The sequence below is a fragment of the Rhinoraja longicauda genome, chromosome 31 (genome assembly GCF_053455715.1).
Source record: "Rhinoraja longicauda isolate Sanriku21f chromosome 31, sRhiLon1.1, whole genome shotgun sequence".
In the NCBI taxonomy this organism is placed as follows: Eukaryota; Metazoa; Chordata; class Chondrichthyes; order Rajiformes; family Arhynchobatidae; genus Rhinoraja; species Rhinoraja longicauda.
In genome coordinates this window covers 7,133,055-7,158,549 of record NC_135983.1, presented here as the reverse complement: position 1 = coordinate 7,158,549, position 25,495 = coordinate 7,133,055, and the positions used below count along the sequence as shown (strand labels likewise).

The 25,495-nt window shown below is 43.4% G+C and overlaps 1 protein-coding gene across 1 annotated transcript in view; it reads left to right on the top strand.

Annotated features, from left to right (window-relative positions):
* LOC144608385 (olfactomedin-like protein 2A) overlaps positions 1-25,495 on the top strand; it is a 41,013-nt gene that overhangs the window by 8,438 nt on the left and 7,080 nt on the right. The window contains exons 2-5 of the mRNA XM_078426097.1: positions 1,418-1,681; positions 9,140-9,247; positions 11,142-11,321; positions 13,228-13,495. Of these exons, the coding sequence (XP_078282223.1) occupies positions 1,418-1,681; positions 9,140-9,247; positions 11,142-11,321; positions 13,228-13,495 (820 nt within the window). The remainder of the gene's footprint in view (positions 1-1,417; positions 1,682-9,139; positions 9,248-11,141; positions 11,322-13,227; positions 13,496-25,495) is intronic.

Sequence of the window (25,495 nt, the reverse complement as noted above, 5' to 3'; positions counted from 1 at the left end):
TGGTTAACAGACTAAGTGGAGGAAGGAGGGGAGGGAGTTGTTTGTAGAAGTTACCTAAAATTAGAGAATTTAACCATACAGTTGGGTTGTAAGCTATGCAAACCACCCAAGCGAACTATGAGGTGCTGTTCCTCCAATTTGTGTATGGCCTCACTCTGGCAATGGCGGAGCCCCAGAATAGTATGGGAATGGAAGGGGAGTTAAAATGGTTAGCAACTGGGAGATCCAGTAGGTTTTGGTGGACTGAGCGAGTGTTCAGCAAAACGGTTGCTGAGTCCACACTTTGTCTCGCCAATGTACAGTAGCCCACATCGGGAATGCAGTAGATGAGGTTAGAGAAGGTGCAGGTGAACCTCTGTCTCTCGTGGAAGGACTCTTGGGGTCCCTGGATGGAGTCAAGGGGGGAGGTATAAGAAGTTGCAACATCTCCTGTGGTTGCAGGGGAAAGTACCTGGAGAGGAGGTGATTTGGATGGCAAGGGATGAGTGAACGATGGAGTTGTGGAGGGAGCGGTCTCTGTGGAAGGTGGAAAGGGGTGGAGATGGGAAGATGTGATTAGTGGTGGAATCACGTTGGAGTTGACGGAAACGTCAAAAGATAATGTGCTCGATGCGGTTAAAGTGAGGACCAGGGGAACTCTGTCCTTATTGCGTCTGGGGGGGAGGGAGCAAGATCAGAAATCCAGGACACTGAAGAGATGTTGGTCAATAGTCTGTCTCCTGTGATGGAGACAGAGAAATCAAGAAAAGAGAGAGAGATGTCAGAGATAATCCAGGTGAATTCGAGGTCCAGGTGGAAGATGGTAGTGAAGTTAAGTCCATGAGTTCTGCACAAGTGCAGGAGGCAGCACCGATGCAGTTGGTGATATTAGCAGAGAAAGAATTAGGGGATAGGACTAGTGTATGCCTGGAACTGTTTGATGTAAGCAAACAAAAAGGCAGGCATAGCAGGGGCCCATGCGAGAGCCTATGGCTACATGTTTCACTTGGAGAAAGAAAGAGAAGTTGTTGAAGGCGAGGACAGGTTCTGCTCGGCAGAGGGGAGTGTTAATTGAGGGAAATTGGTTGGGTCACTGTTCAAAGAACAAACAGAGGGCCTTGAGACCACGTTGGTGGGGGATGGAGGTGTAGAATGTACTGGACATTCATGGTAAAGATAAGTGACTGGGGGCCTCAAAAAAAGAAAGCTGTTAAAGAGTTGACGAGCGTGTGTGGTGTCTCGGACATAAGTGGGGATTCAAGGTAGGAGGAAATTAGTTCATTGGAGCAGAAGCAAGCAGAAATAATGGGTTTGTTTCTTAGCTTGCTGGAGACAGTAATTGCATTGTCATGTTTATGCGAACTTGCTACAGTAAATACTGAGGCCCATTGATACTGGCCTGCACACTCCTGCTAGTGAATTATTTTCATTTCAACAGCTGTTTGGGGAGGATGATCAAGTCCGAATGATATCCGAGGGCTCTGACTGCCGCTGCAAATGCATCATGCGGCCCCTGACAAAAGATGCCTGCAGTCGCATCCGGAATGGCAGCTTGCGCTTTGAAGACTTCTACACAGTTGAAACTGTCAGCTCTGGGACAGATTGTAGATGTTCCTGCGTGGCTCCTCCGTCATCTCTCAACCCTTGTGAAAATGAGTGGAGGATGGAAAAGCTCAGGAAACATGCTCCAGAATTCTTTAAGGTACTAGGGTAATGTCACGTATTCAGCTGCAAAATGAGAATCCAAAACTACCTCAGCTGATGCATTTATTACACTAAAGTTCTTTTGTTGCTGTAAATGAATCAGTAAATATTACATGGTTTTAATTCACATATGTAAGAGATGCAATTGCCTTCTGATTTAGTTACTGGACAAATTATCAAGAGACACGTTCTAACTCTGGAGACAAATATCACCATGAAATGGGAGGATGGAGAGCATAGAAACAGAAAGTAGGTGCAGGAATAGGCCATTCGGCCCTTCAAGCCAGCACTGCCATGCAATATCATCATGACTGATCATCCAAAATCAGTACCCCGTTCCTGCTTTTTCCCCATATCCATTGATTCTGTTAGCCTAAGAGCTAAATCTAACTCTCTTTTGAAACATCCAGTGAATTGGCCTCCACTGCCTTCTGTGGCAGAGAATTCCACAGATTCACAACTCTCTGGCTGAAGAAGTTTTTCCTCATCTCAGTCCTAAATGGCCTACCCCTTACTCTTAAACTGCAATCCCTGGTTCTGGACTCCCCCAACATCGGGAACATTTTTCCTGCATCTACCCTGTACAATCCCTTAAAGATTTTATATGTTTCTATAAGATCCCCTCTCATCCTTCTAAATTCAAATGAATATAAGCCCAGTCGATCCAATTTTTCATCTTATGCTAGTCCCACCATCCCGGGAATTAACCTGGTGAACCTACGCTGTACTCCATCAATAGCAAGAATGTCCTTCCTCAAATTAGGAGACCAAAACTGCACACAATACTCCAGGTGCAATCTCACCAGCACCCTGTACAACTGCAGTAGGGCCTCCTTGCTCCTACACTGAAATCCTCTCGCTCTGAAAGCCAACCTGCCATTAGCTTTCTTCACTGCCTGCTGTACCTGCATGCTTACTTTCAGTGACTGATGTACAAGGACGTCCAAGTCTCATTGCACCTCCCCTTTTCCTAATCTGCCACCGTTCAGATTTTTTTTTAGAGATACAGCGCAGAAACAGGCCCTTCAGCCCACCGGGTCCGCGCCGCCCAGTGATCCCCGCACATTAACACTATTCTTACACCCACTAGGGACAATTTTTACATTTGCCCAGCCAATTAACCTACAAACCCATACGTCTTTGGAGTGTGGGAGGAAAACGAAGATCTCGGAAAAAACTCACGGGGAGAACGTACAAACTCCGTACAGTACAGCACCCGTAGTCAGGATCGAACCTGAGTCTCCGGTGCTGCATTCGCTGTAAGGCAGCAACTCTACCGCTGCGCCACTGTGCCGATAATAATATGCCTTCTTGTTCTTGCCACTAAAGTGGATAACCTCACATTTATCCACATTGTACAGCATCTGCCCACCCACCCAACCTATCCCAAGTCACCCTGCAGCCTCATAGCATCCTCTTCACAGGTCACACTTCCACCCAGCTCTGTGTCATTCCTAAATCGTTACTTAGTATCTTAGTACTTAGAGCCTTAGTACCATTAAGTTAAAAGCTGAATATCAGACCTGGTAACCATCAAACTACCATGCACTGGCAACTTATCAGCACTCCGGATGTGTTCACAGAAAGATTACCAATGGAATTGGCAGTAAAATGGGTTATTGGATTTAGAATTGTCTTATTGGCAACGATGTCATGCTGGGAACTTGTACCACCCTTGCTCTGCCTGTTGCTGCATGGCCCCTTGGGCCGACATCCCAGGAGACTGAAACTGAGCACAAATCCCTGGTTGTCGCTGCTCACATAGCTATGAATTGCCCAAGGGATCAGTGGAAGCATTGGCCCACACCCACTGTGCCCACAGGGTGCTGTCCCAGCCCCAATTCTCAATGCTGAACCTGATTGAGGTCAATCACGGATGTCCTTCATGTTATCCTCGTCCGTCTCATACACAGCAATGTGACCGATTCTGTAATGGCAAATCAAGCCTCTGATTATTTCAAACCCATCAAGGAGGTAGCTCACTACTACCTTCCACAAGGCAATTTGGCACAGTTAATGCCTTGGTCGTGACATTCATGTTGTGTGAATTAATATAATATACCATAAACCTGTCACATAAGAACATTGCTAACTATTTGCCTTGAGTCACTATATATTCTTTGACCACTGGCCTTAAAGACATAGGTTTTATTGGCTGCAATGCACAGCTCTATAAATCCTGTTATAATTGGAGTCTTATAAAAATAGGTATATGAAATAAACGCGGCTTTCCTTTGTAAATGTCTGGTAATGTTTCTATTTTCACCAAATGCTAACAGTTTGAAAGCATCTATTGCACTTCAAATCTGACGCCACAGCAGAACAAACAAAAGCTGTCGTTTATTGGCTGATTATAGAGGATTTTGCAATGATCTGGTGGTGGGAAGGGGGGTTGACCATTTGCATCAGTCATCTGGAACACTGTCTCACCAACAGCAGTTAAACTTTAATTGGTTTCAGCCTCCTGTGCATTTCAATTGATAGTCTCTGGGGATTTAAAGGCTTTGATATTGACACTGCAGGAGAGGGGGTGGAACAGATAGTTGCGACTTTTTAAAAAAATGGATCCCCACCCAAATGTCATCCTGATTGACACACTTTGGTTTCCAATCAACCAGGGTAGCCTCTGAAGCAGATCAAAGCTGCAAGGCATGGAGCCTGTGGTGGTATTGGAGGCACCTGGGGTCTGATCTGACTTTATACAAACCTCAGCCTTGGGGCTTGTGGGGAGAGGGGCGGGTGTTTGAGAACCTATGCGTTATCCCAGACTGGGAGCAGGAGGACCCCAGGGATGACGATCCAATCCAAGGGAAGCGAGTAAACTGTGGGAATGCTCTGCACCTCCCCCCAGTAGAGCCCTGTGGGTACTTTTCTCCAAAGCTATTATTGGCTTTCTTGAATGGCCAGATCCCCCAGGCCTGTGAAATGTCACTAGCCAGGATTAAAATGATTAATCATATATTTCTTAACAGCATTCTAGACAATAGACAATAGGTGTAGGAGTAGGCCATTCGGCCATTCGGTCCTTCGAGTCAGCACCACCATTCAATGTGATCATGGCTGATCATTCTCAATCAGTACCCCGTTCCTGCCTTCTCCCCATACCCCCTGACTCCACTATCCTTAAGAGCTCTATCTAGCTCTCTCTTGAATACATTCAGAGAATTGGCCTCCACTGCCTTCTGAGGCAGTGAATTCCACAGATTTACAACTATCTGACTGAAAAAGCTTTTCCTCATCTCCGTTCGAAATGGCCTACCCCTTACTCTTAAACTGTGGCCCCTGGTTCTGGACTCCCCCAACATTGGGAACATGTTTCCTGCCTCTAACGTGTCCAACCCCTTAATAATCTTATATGTTTCGATAAGATCCCCTCTCATCCTTCTAAATTCCAGTGTATACAAGCCTAGCCGCTTCAGTCTTTCAACATAGGACAGTCCCGCCATTCCGGGAATTAACCTAGTAACCTCAATAGCAAGAATATCCTTCCTCAAATTTGGAGACCAAAACTGCACACAGTACTCCAGGTGCAGTCTCACTAGGGCCTTGTACAACTGCAGAAGGACCTCTTTGCTCCTATACTCAACTCCTCTTGTTATGAAGGCCAACATTCCATTGGCTTTCTTCACTGCCTTGTGAACCTGCATGTTTCCTTTCAGTGACTGATGCACTATGATACCCAGATCTCGTTGTACGTCCCCTTTTCCTAACTTGACACTATTCAGATAATAATCTGCCTTCCTATTCTTACCACCAAAGTGGATAACCTCACAATTAACCACATTAAACTGCATCTGCCATGCATCCGCCCACTCACACAACCTGTCCAAGTCACCCTGCAACCTCATAGCATCTTCCTCACAGTTCACACTACCACCCAGCTTTGTATCATCTGCAAATTTGCTAATGGTACTTTTAATCCCTTCATCCAAGTCATTAATGTATATTGTAAATAGCTGCGGTCCCAGCACCGAGTCTTGCGGTACCCCACTAGTCACTGCCTGCCATTCTGAAAGGGACCCATTTATCCCCACTCTTTGCTTTCTGTCTGCCAACCAATTTTCTATCCATGTCAGTCCCCTACCCCCAATACCATGTGCTCCAATTTTGCCCACTAATCTCTTATGTGGGACCGTTTCGAAGGCTTTCTGAAAGTTGAGGTACACCACATCCACCGGCTCTCCCCTGTCAATTTTCCTAGTTACTTCCTCAAAAAATCCAGAAGATTAGTCAAGCATGATTTCCCCTTCGTAAATCCATGCTGACTCGGAATGATCCTGTTACTGCTATCCAAATGCTCCGCAATTTTGTCTTTTATAATCGACTCCAGCATCTTCCCCACCACTGATGTCAGACTAACTGGTTTATAATTTCCCGTTTTCTCTCTCCTTCCTTTCTTAAAAAGTGGGATAACATTAGCTACCCTCCAATCCACAGGAACTGATCCTGAATTCTATAGAACATTGGAAAATGATCACCAATGCGTCCACAATTTCTAGAGCCACTTCCTTGAGTACCCTGGGATGTACACCATCAGCTAAAAGACCATTACCTAAAAAACCTTTTACTATCCTCCTTTATATTATTGGCTAGTTTGCCCTCGTACCTCATCTTTTCTCCCCGTATTGCCTTTTTAGTTATCTTCTGTTGCTCTTTAAAAGTCCCAATCCTCTGGCTTCCCACTCTTCTTTGCTATATTATACTTCTTCTCTTTTATTTTTATGCTGTCCCTGACTTCCCTTGTCAGCCACAGGTGCCTCTTACTCCCCTTAGAATCTTTCCTCCTCTTTGGGATAAATTGATCCTGCAACTTCTGCATTGTTCCCGGGAATGCCTGCCATTGCTGTTCCACCGTCTTCCCTGCTAGGGCCTCCTTCCAGTCAAATCTGGCCAGCCCCTGCCTCATTCCTCTGTAATCCCCTTTGCTATACTGTAATACTGACACTTCCGATTTTTCCTTCTCCCTCTCAATTTGTAGAGTAAAACTTATCATATTATGATCACTGCATCATAATGGCTCTTTTACATTGAGTCCCCTTATCAGATCAGGTTCATTACACAACACTAAATCCAGAATTGCCTTCTCCCATGTAGGCTCCAGTACAAGCTGTTCTCAGAATCCATCTCGGAGGCACTCAACAAACTCTTTCCTGGGGTCCATTACCAACCTGATTTTCCCAGTCTACCTGCATGTTGAAATCTCCCATAACCACCGTAGCATTACATTTGCGACATGCCAATTTATCTCTTGATTCAACTTGTACCCTATGTCGAGGCTACTGTTTGGGGGCCTTTAGATAACTCCCATTAGGGTCTTTTTATCCTTACAATTCCTAATTTCTATCCATACTGATTCTACATCTCCTGATTCTATGTCACCCCTTGCAAGGGAGTGAATATCATTCCTTCCCAATTGAGCGACCCCACCCTCTCTGCCCACCTGTCTGTCTTTTCTATACGTTGTGTACCCCTGAATATTCAGTTCCCAGCCCTGGTCCTCTTGTAGCCATGTCTCTGTGATTCCCACAACATCATACTTGCCAATGTCTAACTGAGCCTCAAGCTCATCCACTTTATATTTCATACTTCGTGCATTTAAATACAACACTAACTTTGGTATTCACCACCTCTCTCACACCGGTCACAATTGGCCCTGACCTTACTCTCTTATCCCATCTAGAACTTCCCTTCCCATTTATTCGAGAGTCCTTTGCAATTTCTCCTGTATTCGCTTCCCCTTTAACTCCATCTTCATATTCCCAATTTGTCACCCCTCCCCCCCCACTACTTAGTTTAAAGCCACACTTGTAGCGCTAGCAAACCTGCCTGCCAGAATGTTGGTTCCCCTGCTGTTACCCGTCCCTTTTGTACAGGTCACCCCTACCTCAGAAGAGATCCCAGTGGTCTAGAAATCTAAATCCCTGCTCCAGCCCCTCAGCCATACATTCATATCCCCGATCGCTCTATTCCTGCCCTCACCAGCACAAGGTACATGTAGCAGTCCAGAGATAACCACCCTCAACATCCTACTTCTCAGTCTTCTTCCTAACTCTCTAAACTCACGTTGCAGTATCTCCTTCCTCTTCCTCCCGACGTCGTTTATGCCCACGTGCACAACTACTTCCGGTTGATCGCCTTCCCTCGCTAGAATGTTCTGAAGCCGCTCCGTGATGTCTTGAACCCTGGCACCAGAGAGGCAACAGACCATCCTCAAGTCCCGCCTATCGCCACAGAATCTACTGTCCGTACCTCGGACAATGGAGTCACCCACTACTATGGCTCTTCCTGACTTTGGTCTCCCCGGTTGAGTCTCCTTGTCTGGATTAGAGCCGCCGACCTGTCCGCCGCTCGGACTGGAAGCGTCTTCTGCCACGACAGCTCCCAAGAGGGTGTACCTGTTTGCAATAGGCACAGCCACCGGGGTCTCCTGGAGTCCACGTTCACTCCCCCTTTGAAACAGTCTCCCACCTTCGCTCGAACTGGACCCTTGGCATGACAGCCTCACAGTAGGTCCTGTCTAGGAAACATTCGCATTCCCAGATGGCCCCGAGGTCATCGAGCTGCTTTTCCAACTCCGCCACACGTCCATTCAGGAGCTGCACCTGGACACAGTTGTTACAGGTGTAGCTCCCAGAAGCTCCAGCGGTGTCCCTACCTTCCCACATCCTGCAGGAAACACACTGCACCAACTTATCGGCCATTACTTTATTGTCTAAAAACAAATCAGGCTCAAAAACAAGTGTAACCTCCTCACCTCAGCCTCCTCGCCGAAGACTGGCACTTTTCTCACAGGCCACTTCCCTCGACAGGGCCGCACCCCTTCTGCGAGCCTTGTTTATATCAGTCACTAAATTGCCTAATTGGCCAATTTACCAAACTTCTAATTTAATTGATCAGCCAATCCACGTACTCACTTCTATCCTGCCTTCCTGACGAGCTTGGAGGTATGCTTCTATCCTGCCTTCCTGACGAGCTTGGAGGTATGCTTCTATCCTGCCTTCCTGACGAGCTTGGAGGTATACTTCTATCCTGCCTTCCTGACGAGCTTGGAGGTATGCGCTTGACTGATTGCCTCCTAGCGTCCCTTTGGCGCTCTTTTTAAACTGACTTTTTACCTTCAATTAACACTTACTTGCTTTCAGCCAACGGTCGTCCTTGCTCCTGCTTTGCCGACCGTTACTGACTGACTGACTAGGCAGGCATTTGGCCTAGGTCGTCCCTCCTAGCACTCCCATCAGTCTCCGCAATGTAACCCATTCACTCTCGCATGTCCATTAACTCCCTGCTGAGGAGGAACAGGCTAAGTGAGGGAACCTTGATAAATAAATATTTATTAATTATGGATTTTATCTTCTTTGAGTCCTTAAGTGATTGCAAAATAAACTTTAAAATGGTGATTGTTTGCCTGACAAAATGATTCATGTTTTGAACTTAATTTTTGATGTTCTCCCTCTAGTTGCAGTCACTTGTTGACCTACTGGAAGGTACTTTGTATAGCATTGATATGATGAAAGTTCACTCCTATATACGGAAAGTGGCAACACAGATGAACAATCTTGAAGAGGTGATGTAGAATAAGCTCACGGTAGTATTTATCATTTGGAAATCTCGGTAGCACAAACCATGGGAAGAACATATATCTCTGACTCATGATAGTACTTAGCTCCATTATATTTCTGATGTAAGAGTAAATTCAAAAGTATCTATTTGTTATTTCGGTCTGTTGCTTTACATTGATTTGATCATTTATTATACTCTGGACCAGATGGATTTGAGGTTTCCCCATTCAAAGAAAAGGTGTATTAGCAAGATTAGACTAACCAGCCCCTTGAGCATGCTCACTCATTCAATATGATGTTTCCCATCTGTTACCCATCTCTATTGGTCCCCAGCCTCTCTCCAATGGAAAAGATTTGAGATATCAATTGAAAGTACTCCTCAGAATAGTATATGAACACGAGATCCCATTGACAGAACTAAAAATCTATAGCTTACCCACGGTGGATTCTGAAATGTTCCTGCACACTTGCATCTGCAGGCTGGAAAAAACCCCCATGATTATTGGCTTCAGAACATAAGAAAATAGGATCAGGAGCAGGCCACTCGGCCTCTCAAGCCTGCCCCATTTACTATGATCATGGCTGATGTGCCCCTGGTCTCATCTCCTCTTCTATGGCAGACAGTCTGAATCTTTTTCCCAGGATGGAAAATCAATTATAGAGGTAATTGTTTTAAGGTGAGATGGGCAAAGTTTAAAGGAGATGTTGTAAAGCTGTAAAGGGTACAGAGGAAATTTACAAGGGTGTTGCCAAAGCCAGAGGGTGTGAGCTATAGGGAGAGGTTGAGTAGGCTGGGACTCTATTCCTTGGAGCACAAGAGCCTTTGAGGAGTGAACTTGCAGAAGTGTATAAAATCATGAGAGGAATAGATCGGGTAGATGCACAGAGTCTCTTGCCCAGAGTAGGGGAATTGAGGACCTGAGGATGTAGGTTTAAGGTGACGGGGAAAAGATTTAATAGGAATCTGAGGGGTAACTTTTTTTACACAAACAGTGGTGGGTGCATGGAACAAGCTGCCAGAGGAGGTAGTTGAGGCAGGAACTATTACCTGATCTGATTGGATAGATTGCAAAACAAGGCTTTTCACTGCACCTCAGTACAGGTAACAATAATACACCTAAACCTAACCAAATGAGGTACACTCTGGTCAGTACTCAGCTCGGCCTCTGACGGAAATACCCTAATACCCTTTAAATAGTCTCTTGCCAAAGATTTTGTGTCTGGTTTTCCGGAGTGAATCTCCTGAAGGGGATTCCAGTAAAATGGGCTTTGTCGGAAGCGTTCACTCCATCCAGCAATTTAGATTAGTGTCCTTCGCTCCCAAAACCATGAATTACTTGGAACCACAGAAAACCAATTATAAATGTAAAGCAATAAGTGACTGTTATTTAATTGTTTCCAGATAGCAAGATTAAGGTTTTTTTGTATTCATTATAGATAATGTTTCCATTAAATTTCTTTTTTTAAGGATGTTGGTATAGAGTTTTGCTGCATGTGTAGGATTTGTATTCAATGGTATGATTGTGATACATTACTGCCTCTAAACACTGCACTTCATCTGAGTTACTCCCTTCCATAATGGAAGCTTTACTGTATAGCCCCTCAGCTTAATTGCCTGTGTTTGTAACAACATAGGACAAAAAACGTGGCTGGCGACAAAATATTTCCCTTTGTACAAATGACGATGAATCATCTTTGACATATTGCAGTGCTGTGTGTAGTTACTGAGAAACTGTATTGATGATTCGGTACAGATTTTCGGTGATCATTCTTCACCAAAGCCTCTGGCTAACATGGAAATCTGCTCACCTGCTGATGTGACTGAAACCCTGAAGCTGGGTTAATGTCTTCGGCCGTACTTTATGTGATGGAGAGACTAAATTCTCTTCTATATTTCAGACAATCAAATCAAACCTGACCAGGGAGAATGACTTCATGAAAGAAAGTATGAAAAACCTTTCTGATCAGATGAAACGTTATGAAAACTACTCTGAGATTATGCTCGGTGTGAAGAAGGAAATTTCAAAGCTGGGTCTCCAGTTGCTACAGAAGGATGCAGGCGTGGGGGATAAACAACAGGTATCCACTTCTTATTGACCATGAAACAATTGAGAAAATATGTTTCAAAAAATATTTTTAAATACCTTTGCTCTGATTTGTAGTTAACTTGGAAAGCTAGATAATAGATGGTCAGCTTAGATAATCATGGTCAGTGAAATCTTCACTCGCTTGAACAGCAATCCATCTGTTGAATTATGTACACTCTTCCTCCACAGAAGAGTGAAAGTGAAATACTTGAGGTATCAAACAATACATAGAGAAGATCGTAGATTATGTTATAGCAGAATTAGGCCATTTGGCCCATCCAGTCTGCTCCACAGAGAAGAGAAGAACCCTGCCATTGAAGGTGGTCCTGCAAGCTTCTGTAAACTTCACAATGATGTGAATTGTACAAGACAGTAATTTAGTCAAACGATTGTGATAATGTAATCCACTACAAAAACAAATAATGAATACCTTGGAATGGCATGGCAATCCCAACCTGACCTGTGCCCACGGACGTGGTCTTCCTCATACTTGCTGTGGACCTGACCGCCACTGTAAATGGAATAATCTCATGAGGTCATTTTAATGGAATCAGCACCAATTCTATGAGGCATTTACAGAAAGCTAGATAAAAGGTATGCGGCCCTATAATGAATTCATAGCGTGCTAAGCATAGCCCAACCTGACCCTAGATGTGCGATCAGAACATAAATCCACCCAGCCCCATACATCTAATCAGAATATGATCATGACCCAAATTCAGCACACAGAATCTAGTCCCATTAGACAGCTCTGATTCCAATGAACATATTCTGTGGGGGGAGTGGGGGTCAAAAGTAAGCTTTGATATTTCAGTATTGGTTCCAAGCTGTTTACAATGTGGGGAAAGCCAATCACAAAAAGGGTTGGAGGAAAGGGGGCAAGAGAAACCATGAACCAGTTGAAGTTGCTGCTACATATTTGTAATACGGGGATCGACCAGGAACATTTGGGTTAGTTAATAAAAAGTTAGCAGTGGCAAGAAGTGCAAGGAAATAACAGAAGTGTAATGGCATCAGAAGAATTGTCAAGTGAAAGCAGTAGGGGAGAACCATGTAGGAGAACCTGGGAGAAGATCAGAACTAGGTTATGAATGTGGAGGAAGTGTGCAGGTGGAAGAAGCAGGAGGGGAACCACTCAAACATCGGTGGATGTCAGCAACACAAGGCCCTGAATAGGCTGCAGTAAAGTACAACAAGAAATTAAACTAATCTATGGCTGTTCATAATCTAAGGTTGTAGTCCCGATCTCCCAACCTACCTCATTGCAGCCCTTGTACATTTTTTTTATTTGCACTTTCTTTGCGGCAGTAACACTGTAGCACTATATTCTGCATTCTGGTTATTTTTGCACTACTTGTGGATGGCTTCATAGTACTTGTGCTTGGTATGATTTGACTGGGTCTAAATTGTGAATAAACCAATAATTATGAATATGTGTAGGAAAATAACTGCAGATGCTGGTATAAATCGAAGGTATCACAAAATGCTGGAGTAACTCAGTGGGTCAGGCAGCATCTCAGGAGAGAAGGAATGGGTGATGTTTCGGGTCAAGACCCTTCAGACTGATGTCAGGGGGGGCTGGACAAAGAAAGGATATAGGTGGAGACAGGCAGACAGTGAGAGAACTGGGGAGGGGAAGAGAGAGACAGAGGAGCTATCTAAAGTTAGAGAAGTCAATGTTCATACCGCTGCCCAAGCGAAATATGAGGTGCTGTTCCTCCAATTTGCGGTGGGCCTCACTATGACAGAAAGGTCAGAATGGGAATGGGAGGGGGAATTGAAGTGCTCAGCCACCGGGAGATCAGGTTGGTAAGTAAATGAGAAAGTAATGTAGCTTACTTGAATGACTCAGAGGACTGAGTTTCTTCGATTATTACTGAATCTACATTTATTTTCAGGACACAGCTGCACCAAAGGATGTTAAGAAATATGCAAATAAAGTAGAGAACAAGAAAAAGCCACTCGCCCGAAAAGTTTCTTCCAAAGTACCAAGAGACAAAGGGGTGAAAACAAAGAAGTCTGTAACCAAAGTAAAACCAGCGGCCTTCCCCAAAGTACCACAACCCACCATCAAGGCCAAGCCTGGCATCCAACAGCCAGGTATTGTAAAAAGTGTCACCTACTACAAAGCAGGAGGACTCGAAGACACAGGAAATGGCGGAAAAAGTAAGTACAAACAAAGCAAAATCCTGGTGTATTTATATCTTCACGTTAATCTAGAATTTTTTTACTAGCACAGACGTGATGGGCTGAATAATATCTGACCTAAACATTCTACAATTCTTTGAAATTGTGCATCCTTCCAAATGAACGGTATAATTAACAGATACTGACTCAGGAGTATCTGCTTTGTTGGTGCCCGTTGTAAGACTCGTTAAAGGTCCAACAAATCTCAGTTGCAAATATAACAGAGTGGGTTGTATCTGAGTGCCGAAAAAACTTGTGTCCAACCCATCATTAAGATATGCGTAGATTGCTGGTTTTGTAACTGCTCTCCACCGCTAACACCCTCAAACTGACTCGCCGTCAGAATTGGGCTTCCTGGCTGTTGAGTGAGTTTAAAGTTATCATCAGTGACTCTGTTCAGACTGGAAACTAATGTCACACAAGCTGATAATGTGCCTGTACGATAATATTACAATCCACAATTTCAAGGGTGTATTATTCTAGGTATGGTCAATTCAGTAAAATTCTGTGAAGCTGGCATATTTGGGACATTGGAGTGCTAGAGTGACAGATTTTTCGGACAACTGTATTCTATTTCCAATGAATATTCCAACACACTTAGAATGTTTTTAGATGTTACATCACGAGTATAACCAATTTTGCAGCAAGCCCAGCGAGCTTAAAGGGAGTGTGGGAACCAGGGCCCCAGTGTGTTGGGGAGAGAGCAGGGATAAACTACATTCTGGTTATTTTTCTTTTTGCACTCACTACTTTTTGTACCAATAGATGCTTTGATAATGGCTGAGTTGTATTCACTGTATCACTGGAAAAACAGATAGGAGGAGACATTAGTGGGGTGAGAAACAATTGGTGGGGTGGGCAAACACAACGAATGGGGAGTAAGAATCTACAATACTGTAAGAGTGTAAATGTGTTTCTATATTCAACATGATAGATAATGACAGCTCTCATATGACCTAGAAGTAGTCCAGCTTCTCCATTACGTATCATGCATCCAATCTCACTTACAAATCTTCTGTTCTTTTCTGTACAATGAGAATCAAAATGAACTGCTGGAGGAACTCAGCGGATCAGGCAGCATCTGTGGAGTTAAATGGACAGATAACACTTTGAGTCCCAACATCGTCTGTCCATTTCCCTCCATTGAATCTGCCTGACTTGCTGAGCTCCATGGCAGTTTTTTTAAAACTCAAGATTCCAGCATCTGCAATCTCTTGTGTCCCTGTAAAATGAGAATTTCAACACCGCTTGAAAAATTTAGTGTAGTAGATGCTTTCCTTTGTCTACGGAAGCATCTGTGTATTGAGCAGCTATAATGCAGGATCTTCATGCTTAAATATTGAGCTTATGAAATGTGAAAGTCTGCCAAGGAATGTTCATCACTTTGTCTGAGCTACCACTTTCAATGTGTCTGATGACCTTTAAAGACAGCTGACAAACTATTAATGCAGTTACCTTATGAAGGGTTATTACCTTCCATTTTTTAAACAGCAAATTCAATCTAATGGTTAGAAAGGGCCGATGTTGCACAATATGCGATTTATTGTGGAGTTTCTATCCCTTCCCAAGTAAGAATGTGTGCTCTGGCCTACCTAACACAAAAGAAAGAGAATGTTAAAACTTTGAGGAGGAAATCACTTTAAGAAAATAGAGCAGCAGAACAAATCCATTACATTTCATTAACTTTCTGAAGCAGAACATTTTTCAGTTGAATTTACTTTTATCCAAGGAATCTGAGGATTTTTCAAACCTAACAATCTGGTATTAATTGAGCCAATACTCAGATGGAAAATAGTTTACAGAAACCCCTGTATACTAACAGAAGACGTTTACTGCCTTTTTTCAAAGCACTGGCATTTGTTAACCAGTAGTTTTAGCCTTTCCAACAGAATAAAGTTATTTACTTATAAACAACTAATTCTCTTTCATCATTTGAATTTCCTTTGGTAAAGGACTGGACTTGGGTCAGATCTGCAGGAGACAGTTCCTCTGGGGGTAACTGGCCAATTCTTCCACAGCAACAGTGTCTCAGCCTGGCCCTGACTGAAAGCTTCCATGTCACAAAAACAACAAAGTGTCACTATTATTTTCCACACCACTGGGCTGGATGAGATCAAATGAGTTCAACACACACTGTGGATTCAGTCAAAGACTTTCCTAGTCTGCATCACTGCTTTTATACCTGTGGATGGTGATGGCTCTTGACATGCAAGTTTTGTACAACTGATTGCTACTCATAAGCAAACTTGTCAGGATTCATTAACCACCAGTTTATGGTATGTGTAAATCCATTCACTGAAACTAACATTCCAAGCATTGTCCTTGGTGCAATCTAAAAGTACGTTAACCATTTACAAAGCGGCCCTTTATGATTTCCCATTACACCATCAAATAATTTGATTAGGATTAGATTTTCTTTGCAAAGGTGTGTCCATGCAAGAAGAAGAATTGATTTTTCTATCTGAATGTGGTGTGTTTGCACCTTTGCACCTTTGCTATCTCTGGCAGCAGCAGAGTGGGGGGCGGGGCGGGGGGGGGGGGGGGGGGTGGTGGGAGTAGGCCATAAGGTCAGGGGCGTATCTACGGAAAATAGCGCCTATGGCAAGCACTGAAACTGCTCCCCTGTTGCCAGCCGTCTTTCCATAAACTAGGGTAATGTCAGATTCACCTCTACCCCATTGCGGACATTTCACGGTTCATGCAAATGATACACTACAATGTTCTGCACTTTGTACCTTCCCCTTTGCCCTACCTATTGTAGTTGAGCTTGCCTTGTTTGGATTTATGTATAGTATTACCCGATCTGATTGGATAGCATGAGAAAGAGTTTTTTCTGTCCCCGGTGACAAGAGTAAACCTAAACCTCAACCGAAAAGTGGTGGAGGGAGTGGACAGAAGCTGGGAAGCCCGGCAGAGATCATGGTCCGTAGTCAAATTAGAGCATAGGAGAATGAAAACATGTGATAGAGGAAATGACGATAGGTGGAGGAGTGTCAACAGACGGCAAAGGAGAGAGGAATTTGGTCACATTAGCAAATGGCCGAAGAAAACTGTGGGCTGAACCGCGGGAAATTATGGGACATGTCAGAGAAGAGTGTAGCAAGACCTTGAGGGAACGGGGATCGGGTTGTAGCTGAGATAGATTCTGACTCTTTTGTACTGAGGTATCCGTTTGAACATAATGCAAGAAGAGATAATGGGATCGGACAATAGCACTGGGTGGACTCAGGCCAAAGGGAGAGTGAAGTCATGTGGTAGCGGAATGCGGGATTAGATAGTAGATGAAAAGGAGACTGCAGCTGGTCTAATGGAATCAGCCAAGAACTGATTTTTGGAATCGGTACATCGATCACGTTTAGAGATTGAGTTGGAATCAGAAACGCCGTAATACTCTTGTAGCTATGGTAGTCTTGTTGTCTGCAATATTTTGCCGTGACTTATTAGTTTGAATAATTGTACAATTGAAGGCATCAAAGACAGATCGTACATCTAAAGAAAATTCTTTTTTTACTATCCGAGAATGGCTTGTCGACTTTAGAAACGGCTCTGTGGCGCCCCCTTCAAGTGGCGCCCAGGGGACGTGCCATACCTGCCTTGCCCTAGATACGCCACTGCGTAAGGTGCAAAGTTAAATCGGTCTCGAGCTGACTCAATGGCAGATCAGCCTCGGGGGGCTGTGAAGTCTCCTTGTGGAAAATGAATTATGATAAACGGTTATTGTGACTCTGAGGCTTCTCCCCCATCAGCTTCACCTTCCATGCCTTGACAGCCATGTGAATGAAGCAAACTCGAGTATGGCAGTAGTTTTTAAGCAGTTTTCCCCTCACTGAATTGACAAATGCAGCTTGCAGCTCCAATGCAGGGACTATTGTTATTAATTCCTTAATAATGGGTTCTTAATGATTAGATGCTGTGCTGGGCTCATAGATTTCATGGCAATGTACTGTGCCTCACCTACCCAAAATGTTCGTTTGCTGGTACGTGAACAGATAGATAGGATGCCCTGAAATTCTCATCTGCTAGAAGATCACTGCCGATACATTGCCTCGGCCTTAGAAGTCAAGCAGTCAAGTTGCTCGTTCCTCATCTTTCAATCACTTCCGTAAGGCTGCAGTTCTGGTCCAGAGCTAGGGGTGTGATACTTTATTTCCGCAGGGACACTGCAGAATTGGCTGGCTCTGGTGAATCTAAGAAACCCTCTGTCTAAGTACTGAGAACAATGGTCATTCATCTCCTATTTGTTTGAAAATTTCCATCACATTTATTTTCATAACAACAATCCAAGTATTTATTTTACTGATTTTCATTCTTCAAGTGGAGGTCAGCATTTCCTTGTGGTCCAATTATAATCTGTGTGATTGCAGGGTGGTCTTACCCTTGATTCCTGGTGGCCTAACATGGGGTGTACATCTGTTTTCTGTATTATCCTGTAAAGATGCGTCCATATTCCCACATGATCAAAGATAGTTGTCATGTTGGCAGAAGACCACAACTGTTGCTTATTTTTGCAAGAGCCTAAATTGGTCTCCAATGTCAAACAAGATATCCTTTATCTACAATGTTGAATAATGTAACCCTTCACGCAACATTTTTTGGTGCAATATACACCTCAGCTTCAAGAATGTTCATGGTCAGTTTTAGAAATAATTGTAGATTATATTATCATGAATCCATATTTTGTCTGTCATTAAACAATAGGCAAGGAACGTATGGGGAAACTCATCAGCACAATAGCATCATCAAAACCTCCCCATCACCATAAAGAGCAGTAAACTACTGAAATGGTTCACTTGCTGTTGTTTCAGATCAATCGCCCTTGCTCACCAAACCTGATGGTGAGCTGAGACAAATTAGACCTCCATCAACACAATCTACAAAGCATTTGAAAAATAGATGTTCAATACGTTGAAACAATGTACTGAAAGTGATCCTCATCACTGGAATCACAAAAAAAGAACTTGTTTTCTCACCTAAAACTACAGTCAGACAATAGATCATACAGGGAAACAAAATGTTGAGTGTTGGGAGTGGCTCTGCAGAAGCTGATAACAACAGCTGCATGATTATTTTTTCATTGTTGCAACTTCTATTGCACTGATGAAAAGCAGTATTTGTTGGATCTTTTTGGCATTATTTCTTGTTAGCATTGCCAAGGATAACATAGGTAATTGTTGCCAGGCTACTCATAGGTATCAGGTGCACTGACAAGAACCCATGCATTGGAATCAGATTCTAGAGAATTTCCCTCGGATCAGACTTTATTTGTCTGAACTTGTAATTAGGTTTGGGGGAGTAGGAGTGGGAGTGGCCTTAATCCATTGGTTCTTGTGCTTAAAAGGATACTGAGGTGTTTGCCCTTGACTGGTTCCTGATGAATTGCAACAGAAAGGATTAAAAGCTTGACTATGAGCCATTTGAATGTTGAATCCATGATAGAAACAAGATTTGCCCTCCCTTCCCACCGCGCATTTAGATTTAACTACATTCCAAGTCAAACCCAATCCCATTGAGTGGGAACACTGTTGTACGAGAGTAAATTGTGTCCACCTGCAACAACTTTAATGGGTGAATTAAAATCAAACAAGCATAAATAAACCTTTAACCTAAAAGAAGCAGTCAACATTTCCTAGGTTGGAACATCTTCACAGCCTGCTGATGAACATCGAGAAGGCAGAGCATATGTCGGTAAGCGGTGACACTGATACATATAGGAGTCCTGGTGAGATCACTTCCGAAATGCGGATTTTTTTCTTCTTGTATTGTTTGATAATTCAAATATTGCCACCATTGTTTCAAGGTTAGTAATAAGTCACTACCTGTTTATCCTCCACACCTGCATCCTTTTGCAGCAGCTGGAGACCCAGTTTCAAAATCTCCTTATTCACACTGAGCATAATCTCAGAATAGTTTTCATATCATTTAGTTGGAAAGGTTTTCCACACATTCATAAAATCATTCTCCCTGATCAGGTTTGATTTGATGGTCGGAAATACAGAGTAGAATTTAGTCTCTCCATCATAAAATGTACGAGTGAAGCTGTTAAACCATCTTTTCAGTTGCAGTCACATACCGTCCAGCACAGGAACAGGCCCTGTGACCCATTGTCTGCACTGAACATGATCTAACTCATCTCCTCAGCCTGCACGTCATCCATAGCCCTCTATTCCTTGCATATCCATGTGCATAACCAACAGTCTCTTGAATGCCACAATGGTATCTGCATTCACCATCACCCCTGCAGCGTGTTACACACACCCATCGCGCTGTGCTTTTTAAAAAAACTACCCTGTACATCTCTTTTAAACTTTGCCCTTTAGTCTTTGACATTTCCATCTTGGGAAGAAGATTTTATGCTATGAAAGCCTCTCATAATATACATAGTATATAAGGTCTCCCTTCAACCTCTAACACTCCAGAGAAAACAATTCAAATTTTGTTCAACCTTTCATTATAGTTTACTATCCTCTAACCTAGACAGTATTGTGGTAAACTTCTCCTGCAACCTTTCCAGGGCCTCAACATCCTTCCTGTAATGGGGTGACCAGAACTGCCACATCACTCCAAATGCAACCTAACCAAAGTTTTATAAAGCTGCACCATGTCTTCTTGACTCTTATACTCAATGTCTTGACAAATAAATGCAAGCATTACCATATGTTTTTACTGCTCAATTTACTTGTTTTGCCACTTTCAGGGAGTTATGGACTTGGATCCCAAGATCCCTCTGTACATCAATGCTGTTATGGGTCATGCCTGGTTCTATTTGCCCATCAACTTCTTCCCATCTGGGTCCACCTATCTCCTATCAGCCTTTGTCTCACTCCCTCCCCCACCTGGTCTTACCTGCCCACCATCTCCTCCCCACCTGGTCCTATCTATAATTTACCAGCGCCTCTTCCATCCCCTACCTACTGCTATCTACTGTTGATTTTTCTTGTTCTCTCTCAGTCCTGATACAAGGTCTTGACCCAAAACATGTCTTGCACCCTTTGCCTCTGCAGATACTGCTTGACCTCATAAGTCATTGGAGCAGAATTAGGCCATTTGGACCATCGAGTCTACTCTGCCATTCAATCATGACTGATCTATCTTTCCTTCTCAACCCATTCTCCCCAAAACCTTTCGCACCCATACTAGTCAAGAACCTGTCAATCTCCGCTTTAAAAATACCCAATGACTTAGCCTCCACAGCCGTCTGTGGCAATCAATTCCGCAGATTCGCCAGACCTGCTGAGTTCTTCCAGCATTCTGTTTCTTTCTTCTATATTCCAGCATCTGTTTCATTAAGGGGGGTGCTTCTGAGGGTTAGTCTGTAATCTGGATTATCTCCACTCTCTCAGTTGAATGGCATTCCTAAAGTTCCGACAAACTCTGGGGAGAACAATACAAAAAAAAACAGAGGCAGGGGTGGGGGGCTAAGATTAAATGTAAGAGCTTTAAACAATTCAAGCCATAAAGAATATTCTGGTGTGCATCCTGTTTCCACAGTCAGTGCTTGCAAACTTCAAGGAGCAATGCTGTCATTTCCTGATCGGACTGTTCCTGCCTGCCAACAGGTTTTTCCTGTAGTTTAGTATTATTCTTTCCCGAGTGCTTTTCCTGAAGCATACCCCTCCGGAGGGATGATAAACACAATAGAGGATCCCTTGCATTCTGATTCCTGTCCCTGAGGGAAACTTTTAAAGATTAAAATGATTGGCTAGAGTTCCTGCCATGACCGTATTACACCAGGTCTGTGTGTGTGTGTGTGTGTGTGTGTGTGTGTGTGTGTGTGCGTGTGCGTGTCGGAGAGTGACAGGTTTGTGGGGTGAGAAACGGAAGTATGAGTGTTTAGGGTGTGTAGGTTTTTGATTGAATGGAGTGTGTGTGCGGTTGGTTGTGTGTGCAGTGGTCCATCTAGCAGCTGGGAATCAGCGGTTCCACAATGGCTGGGAAGCAGAATTGTCCTGCCTTCTGCCTTTCTTTATTGCCGTGCCTGAGATACTGGACACGCTCAAACTATACACAGTGTTCTTAAAAGGGAAATACATAAGAGTTATGCACCACAGAAACAGACCTTAAGACCCTACTTGCCCTTGTCGACCCAAATGTCCCACTAGTCCCACTTTCCCGCATTAGCCTCGTATCCCTCTAAATCTGTTTTTAAAATGTTGTTATAGTACCTCATCTGGCAGCTTTTGCATATGCCCACCGCCCTCTGCGTGAAAAAGATACCCGTTCAGGTTCCTATTAAATCTTTCGCCCTTCACCTTAAACCTATGTCCTCGGGTTCTTGATTCCCCTATTCTAGGTAAAAAACTCTGTGCGTTTACTTTATCCATTCCCCTCATGATCTTGTACACCTCTTTAAGATCATCCCTCAGCCTCCTGTGCTCCAACGAATAAAGTCCTCGTCTATCCAACCTCTGCCTATAGCTTAAGCACTCAAGTTCTGGAAACCACCTCGTTAATCTTCTCTACACTCTTTCTCTGCATTCTTCTTGTGGTACGGTGACCAAATCTGAACACAATACTCCAAAAATAGTCTTACCAATATCTTGAATAACTGTAACATAACATCCCAACTTCTATATTCAATTCTCTGACTGATGAAGGCCAACATACCCAAAGCCTTCTTGACCACCCTATCCCCCTGTGATGCCACTTTCAAGAATTTATGTGCCTGCACTCCTCGATTCCTCCGCTCTGCAATACTCCCTGGGGCCCTGGCATTCAACGTGAAGGGCCTACCCTTGTCTGATTTCCCAAAATGCAACAACTCGCACTTATCTGCGTTAAGCTCTATTGACCATTCCTTAGACCACTTGTCCAACTGATCAAGATCCTGCTGCAAGTTTTGATAACCATCCTTGCTATTAATGGCACCACCTACTTTAGTGTCATCTGCATACTTGGTATTCATGCCTTCTACATTCTCATCTAAATTATTAATGTAATCCACAAAAAGCATAGGCCCAGCATAGGTCCCTGAGGCACACCACTAGTCTCAGGCCTCCAGTCCGATAAAACATCCTTCCACCATCACCCTCTGCTTCCTTCCATTAAACCAATTCTTTATCCAAGCAGCTAGCTCTCCGTGGATCCCATGCAATGTAATCTTCCAAAGCAGTCTACCATGCCAAACCCGATCAAAGGTCTCAGAATCAGTCTGAAGAAGGGTCTCGACCCGAAATGTCGCCCATTCCTTCTCTCCTGAGATGCTGCCTGACCTGCTGAGTTACTCCAGCATTTTGTGAATAAATACCTTCGATTTTTACCAGCATCTGCAGTTATTTTCTTATACTAAAGGTCTTGATGAAATCCATATAGACATTGTCTACGGCTTTGCCCTCCTCAAGCTTTTCGGTTACTTCAAAAACTCAATCTGCTTCATTAGACCTGAACTCCCACGTACAGAGCCATGCTCATACCTCAGAATACTCTCCAGGAACTCACTGGTTTACTGTTCCCAGCTTTTCCTTGCAAACCTTCTTAAATAGAGGGGACAACTTTCATTGCCCTCCAGGCTTCTGGCCCCTCACCCGAGTCAAATGATGATTCGTATATCTCAGCTAGGGCACCTCCAAGTTCTTCTCTAGCTTCCCACAGTGTCCTCGGATATAAATTGATCAGCTCCGGGAGATTTATCTACATGGCAATGGCAATTAATTTTCAAGACTCTACAGTGGGAGGCCTGGGGTATGCAAGGTTGATTTTGAAACGCATTATGTCTAGACCTTGTGTGCAAGAAACTTCTGCAAATTCTTTGTTGACCCACACTACCCATTTATGGACTTTTGCATTTCTTTGCCTTCCCTCTTGTCTTTTGGTCCCACAGAAATGTCATCATAATGCCCAACTAATCAATCATGCAGATTTATTACAGAAGTCTGAAACAATAATTTCAAAGCACTTTAGGTAAATGTTTTAAAAGCTGGACAAGTTAGGGCATAAACACGTTTAACTTAGGGACATTTACATGGACGTAAAACTTGAATCAAACAAAAGCAATAAGCATTATATCATTGCCAATTAAGGAAATGTTTTAGTCATTACCTTAAAAATAATTTATTCTGATTATATGGTGGAATTTTCATTACCTGAAGCAACACACAGTTTTCTGTTCATCTTCATACACTTGCAGTATATGACACTGAATTATTCATTAAACGGTTTGCAAGATTTGGAGTGACTAATTTGGCTCTTTAATGTTCAATAACCACCGTTTATAATCGATGGTTTTTCAGCAACAAAATATTTATATACAGCATTAAAGTACTTAAATGCAAGCATGATTAGGCCTGAATTACAGAGGAAAATCTGGTACTTTTGATCTTGACGTAAATGTGTTGGTAAAAATAAACGATCTAGTTTGCTGTAACATTTTCATAAGTAGAGATCTAGTTCAATTGTTTGTTTGCAGCTTCTCACATCATTTACACCCTGTTCCTCCTCCAAGATAATCTGGATAATTTGTGCCCCCGCCCTTCTCAGAAAAGTGAGGAATGGACAATAAATATGGTTTTGGCAGTTTCAAGCACATCCTGACAACAAATAAAAATAAAGGAGATTCCATTTAGTATTTCTACTCCAGTTGCTTGTTTCCATCATTTCCTCAATGCTTACTCCAGTACCGACACTCCTAATCTCTCATCTAATTTGATAGCTGGCTGCTCAAAACAGTGAGAATGGCAATGGATGGATGGATGGGTGGAGTTGCAGGGGATTTCTACGAGAAGCATAAGAGGTGTAGCTCTTGCCTGCCATGTATCGTGGCAGGCAGATATTATCAGCAGGTGCGGGTAACTTGGGCTATTTTATTATCGAACGGGTTAAACATGAAGGCACAAGAAACAACAGATAGTGGAATCCTGATCAAAACACAGGAGCTGGAGTGTTGAGTCAGAGTATTGAGTGTAGAAGTTGGGATGTTATGTTACAGTTGTACAAGATGTGCAGGTCGCATTTCCAGTACTGTGTTCCGTTTTGGTCACCCTGCTCTAGGAAGGATGCTGTTAATCTGGATAAGTGCAGAAAAGATTTACAAGGATGTTTGAGGGCCTGAGCTATAGGGAGAGGTTGTGCAGGCAAGAACTTTATTCCTTGGATGAGTGGTGACCTAAAAGAGGTTTATAAGATCATGAGGGAATAGATGGGTCTTTTACCCAGAGTAAGGGAATCAAGAACCAGGGGACCTAGGTTTAAGATGAGAGGGGAGAGATTTAATAGGAACCTGAGGTATAACTTTTTCACACGGTGGTGGGTATATGGAATGTGCTGCCAGAGGAAGTAGTTGACGCAGGTACTATAACAACATTTAAGAGGTATTTGGACAGGTACATGGATAGGACTGGTTTTGGAGGGATATGGGCCTAATGCAGGCAGGTAGGACTCGTGTCGATGGGGCATCATGGTGTCGTAAGCAAGTTGGGCTGAAGGGCCTGTTTGCTTGCTCGCTCTGCTTGTCCTGTTAATGCCCTGCTTGCCCACTGACAGGGACGTTTACCCATCAGCACCACTACTGTGCTGAGGAGCCATTTCTCTCTAACCAGCAGAGGCATAATTTGCATATCAGTGGATGAAGTAAGAGGTCTCCCTGGAGGGAAATGGAGATTGTCCAAGGCCAAAAGGTCTTCATAGTCTTTGTGCTTTCCCAGAGAACATGTCCAAGTGCCTTGGCTTTAGTGGGAAAATGAGCCATAACAACAGTCTCTGATGATTTCTATAATTAGATCCCAGTTTATATGGATGTTGGAATTGAAATGATCTAATCAGCCCGCAGCCTGCATTTAATCTGCTATCTTCATGTGGGTGCCTTTGGACTGGGAAAAGCAATACCGATGCCTAATTCATCTGACATGCAGGGAGGATGCTGATTTATGCATACGATTGACTTTCCCCATCTTCAGCCTTGTACAGTCATGGGGTCAGCCTGAAAGATCAAGGTTTTCTGGAAATTTGTGGGAAACTTTGGTAGTCATGTAAAATAAACTACAGTGA